At 38.0% G+C, this 3803-nt stretch overlaps 1 protein-coding gene across 2 annotated transcripts; it reads left to right on the forward strand.

Annotated features, from left to right (window-relative positions):
• Positions 1-244: 244 nt before the first annotated feature.
• On the forward strand, positions 245-3776 carry LOC108950231 (FERM domain-containing protein 5-like). Of its 2 annotated transcripts, XM_026838200.1 has the most exons (3): positions 245-385; positions 2569-2799; positions 3078-3776. In XM_026838200.1, exons 2-3 carry the CDS (start codon positions 2591-2593, stop codon positions 3160-3162), a joined length of 294 nt encoding a protein of 97 aa, XP_026694001.1. In that variant the 5' UTR covers positions 245-385; positions 2569-2590; the 3' UTR covers positions 3163-3776. The 2 variants fall into 2 exon arrangements, with proteins under 2 accessions (XP_026694001.1, XP_018670898.2); XM_018815353.2 differs by lacking the exon at positions 245-385 and having other exon boundaries at positions 2555-2799.
• Positions 3777-3803: the final 27 nt, after the last annotated feature.

Here is a 3803-nt window from a genome sequence, read left to right on the forward strand (position 1 = left end):
TATCCGTATAGATATAGTCTCAAGCACTCTTGTCCAAGATACATACTTTATCAAAGTTACATGTACGTAGTAACTCATAAGTGGGCATGGGGTGTATGAAACTGAACACCCATGTTATAACAATTACCATTGCCCTGCCACGCGAGGTTAAACACAAACATGCATCTATTCTCTACGCAGTTTATTCTTAGTACACTTCAGTATACTATGGTTTATTGGTATATTCATTTCTTCAACTCGACATTCTGCATGAGGACTCACCTCTCCCGAGCAGCATTACCAACCGCGCTCCTTCGTCTTCGTTTCTTCGATCTTGTTTGACTGCTGCTCCGTTTCGTCATGACCCCATCTACGTTATATGAATCTAAACCCACAACTCTCTATGGTAAGCCTTGGTGTTTTCAAAACAAAAAAGGGGGTTGATTTTAATCGTGTGGTATAGCGCCGCAAAGTGGTGTTTGTTTGTTACTCCTTTTAGCCACTAAGCGGCGTTAAACGAATAAATGCAACTTATTTATCTACGGCGGCAACGACAGTTGTTATAACATGGGTGTTCTGTTTCACACAGCTCGTGCCGCTTTTAAGTTACCTCGTATGTAGCTTTGTGGTTGATAATTTTGGGTGAAACTGTTTGTAGTCTGTATTTTAAAATCTAGACAACCAAAAAGAGTAAGTTGGGTGAGCATTTGCCGTTAAGTGTAGTGTTAGCGGCATTCAACCTCGAACCGGTAAACTCTGAGCTGATGGCGGAGCGCTAACCATTTCGCCGAAGCGCCAGATTTTAGTTAGGAACTCCTCTAAAATGTGCAGAGTTTTTTGCGCTTCTTCAAATTCCTTGTCTGAAAAGAAGACCTTTTCAATTAAAGGATGTTTCTATTGCAACATTACACTCGTAGTTGTAGAAAGAGCAACGCGCGCCTCGCTTTTATTTAGTATGACGTCGCTAGTCCAGTTGTTAGCGCACAATCAAAGACATTTAATAACACAACAATAAAAACGCGCCCAATCTGCTCGACTAGAATACGAGTCAGTTATTCGAAACTCAACATTCCTTCGACCTTCGGGCATATAACCTGATGCGCATTGTTCGTAATGAAAGCGAATTGTGATGTAACAATTCACGATTTGAGCAGACGCCGGACCCGCAGATCATATTCAATTCATAATAGGCATTGTTTGTCTTTTAAACTAGTGCGAAGCCAACGAGGGGCGACAGATTTATATTCGCTATACAGTTACAGTTGTGCAGTTCAAAGCAGTCAGAGTTTGCAATATCGTTCTTTTGCTACCAGACATAAATACAGGGTGGGGTAAGATGGAATAACATTAGCTCATAATATCCCATATTTCCCGTGTATTAAACAATTAACAACGCTGTTTTAAAGGGGCTACGGTTTTATAATTATGTAAATATTCTTTGTTTACTATCAAATGGGACGAGAGAAAAAAACACAGACCTTTTTACTCCACCCCACTATTGAAGTGTTTTTACTGAAATTTTATTTCAGCGTTTCGCTCGCCATATAGGAAGACAACAGCTTATCGGTACTTGTTACAATAATAGTTCTTGGGTAAAAAAAGTCAGGATATTTTACTTTATATGGGGAACATATTTATCGTGCTATATTAGGTATATCTATCCGTTATAATATGATCAACCAGTCATAATTAGTATATTAAGGTGGGGAAAGGTGGGACAAATTTTCATTCTATTTTCTTGTCCCACTTGGTAGTAAACAAAGAACATTCAAAGAATAATAAAAAGGACTCCCTCGTCCCCCACCCTACTATATATTTGGTACAGTTTATATCTTTATCGTAATATTCTTTTATCTTGGCATTGGAAAAGTCATTTGCCGCTTAAAAAGCATACAATAGCGAAGCCAGCTGTTAAAATCCCCGATTCAATAACGGGCTTTATAACCGGCAGACAAACTGACACAAACGCAAACAGTTTATAATTCTTTGTCAATTCAATTTATTTTGAGATTTAAAGCGTCGAAAATTTTTGAGAAAGAATTCAATCTCAGGGTTATGTGTAGTAATTTTGCGTAATGGAAAGTAAACATTAAATTATAGTAGATTAGTCAAGTGAATCAGAAAAAGTTAACATAGCATAGTAAATGAATAATACAGAGTTGGTTAATATGTTTTCTCGTCCCATTAGGTAGTAGAAAAAAAGACATTCAGAAAATTAAAAAAGACGTTTTCTCACGACTCCCATAGACCGTTGTTAATTGTTTAAAACACGATCAGGATCTTCGGATATTATGTGCTAAATGCGTCCCAGCCTACCCCACGGCATTAAATATTTAGTAGGGAGGAGGAAAATGGGACACCTTATCATTCTATTTTTTCGTCCCATTTGGTAGTACACAAAGAACACTCAAGTAATTATAAAACTGTATCCTCACGACTCCCATAGACCGGTGTTAATTGTTTAAAACACGATCAGGATATTTGGATATTATGTGCTAAAGTCTTTCCCCACTCTACTATAAATTATATATAAATTATACATCACGTTATTATAAGTTACATTTTATAAATGGTTTTATTTTTACACAGGTAGTTTACCATTAGAATCAAAATGACTTCCTGTAGAGTTATATTGTTAGATGAGGCGGAAATTGACGTCACGATTACGGAACATTCGACGGGAAATGACGTGTTTTCCAACGTTTGCAAGTACCTCAACCTTATCGAGACCGATTACTTCGGGATTATTCGGAAAACTTCGGATCGCGAACATAACTGGATTAATTTGGAGAAAAGTCTGCACAAACAGATTGTAAAAGAGTGAGTCGAAATTAATGGTTTGTTGAAAAAGTATAGGTTTGAGGCTCGTCTCTGCCAACATTCAGGGCCTGTGTGACCTTGGGCAACACACTTAACTGCAATTACCCTTACCCAGTGGTCACTTTTAGTTTGTTTGAATTGTCACTAAACTAAAAAAGTAATCGCCCTGGGGCAATAGCTGTATGAAACAGTACACGGGGTTAAAACGACTGTCGCTTCTTCACCACGCGAAAATAAATAACTACATTCACTCATTAATTCAACCTTCCTCCATACAGGGAAAGAGCAAACTTGATTTTTCACTTTGCTGTCAAGTTTTACCCGACCGACCCAACTTTCTTGAGGGAAGAAATAACCAAGTAAGTAAATTGCTAAAGTGAGTTCGGTTTGCTGAATATATAGTAGGTTGGAAAGATGTAACATGTTTTCATTCTTGTTCTCGTCCCATTGGTAGTAAACAAAGAAATGGTATAAAATGATATAACAGTAGCCCCACAAGTCTAACAGATCGTTGTTAGTTGTTTAAAATACGATCAGGAAATGTGGGACTTAGGTTCTAACGATATCCCATTTTACCCCACAGTGCCATACGCCTTTTAGCATGTTATAGTACTGTTGGGTATGATGGACAGTCCTACTGTTAGCACATAATTTTCCATCGCTGATATGATAGCCAGATGTCACTTGTTCATCAAAGAGTTTCAGGCATATGTGTGTCGTACAAACACATGTGTTTTGTACTTACGGGTTTCGTATTACAACCAATCCAGGAACAAAATGAACCTCATATACCATATGGGCGGTCGTGGCATATATACATCTCTTCACCCGCGCGTGTGGTTACAGCCATATATGGTGAACATGTGTGACGTATATCAAAACTACGCCCGACCAATCAATTCCGGTGGTACCTTGTGGGATGTGATATGTCCAAATTGACAAACATACATAAAACGACAATATACCTTACAAGGTTACATACGTGGTAATTCGTATATAGTGGG

This window comes from Ciona intestinalis, unplaced genomic scaffold (assembly GCF_000224145.3).
Source record: "Ciona intestinalis unplaced genomic scaffold, KH HT000068.2, whole genome shotgun sequence".
Taxonomy (NCBI): domain Eukaryota; kingdom Metazoa; phylum Chordata; class Ascidiacea; order Phlebobranchia; family Cionidae; genus Ciona; species Ciona intestinalis.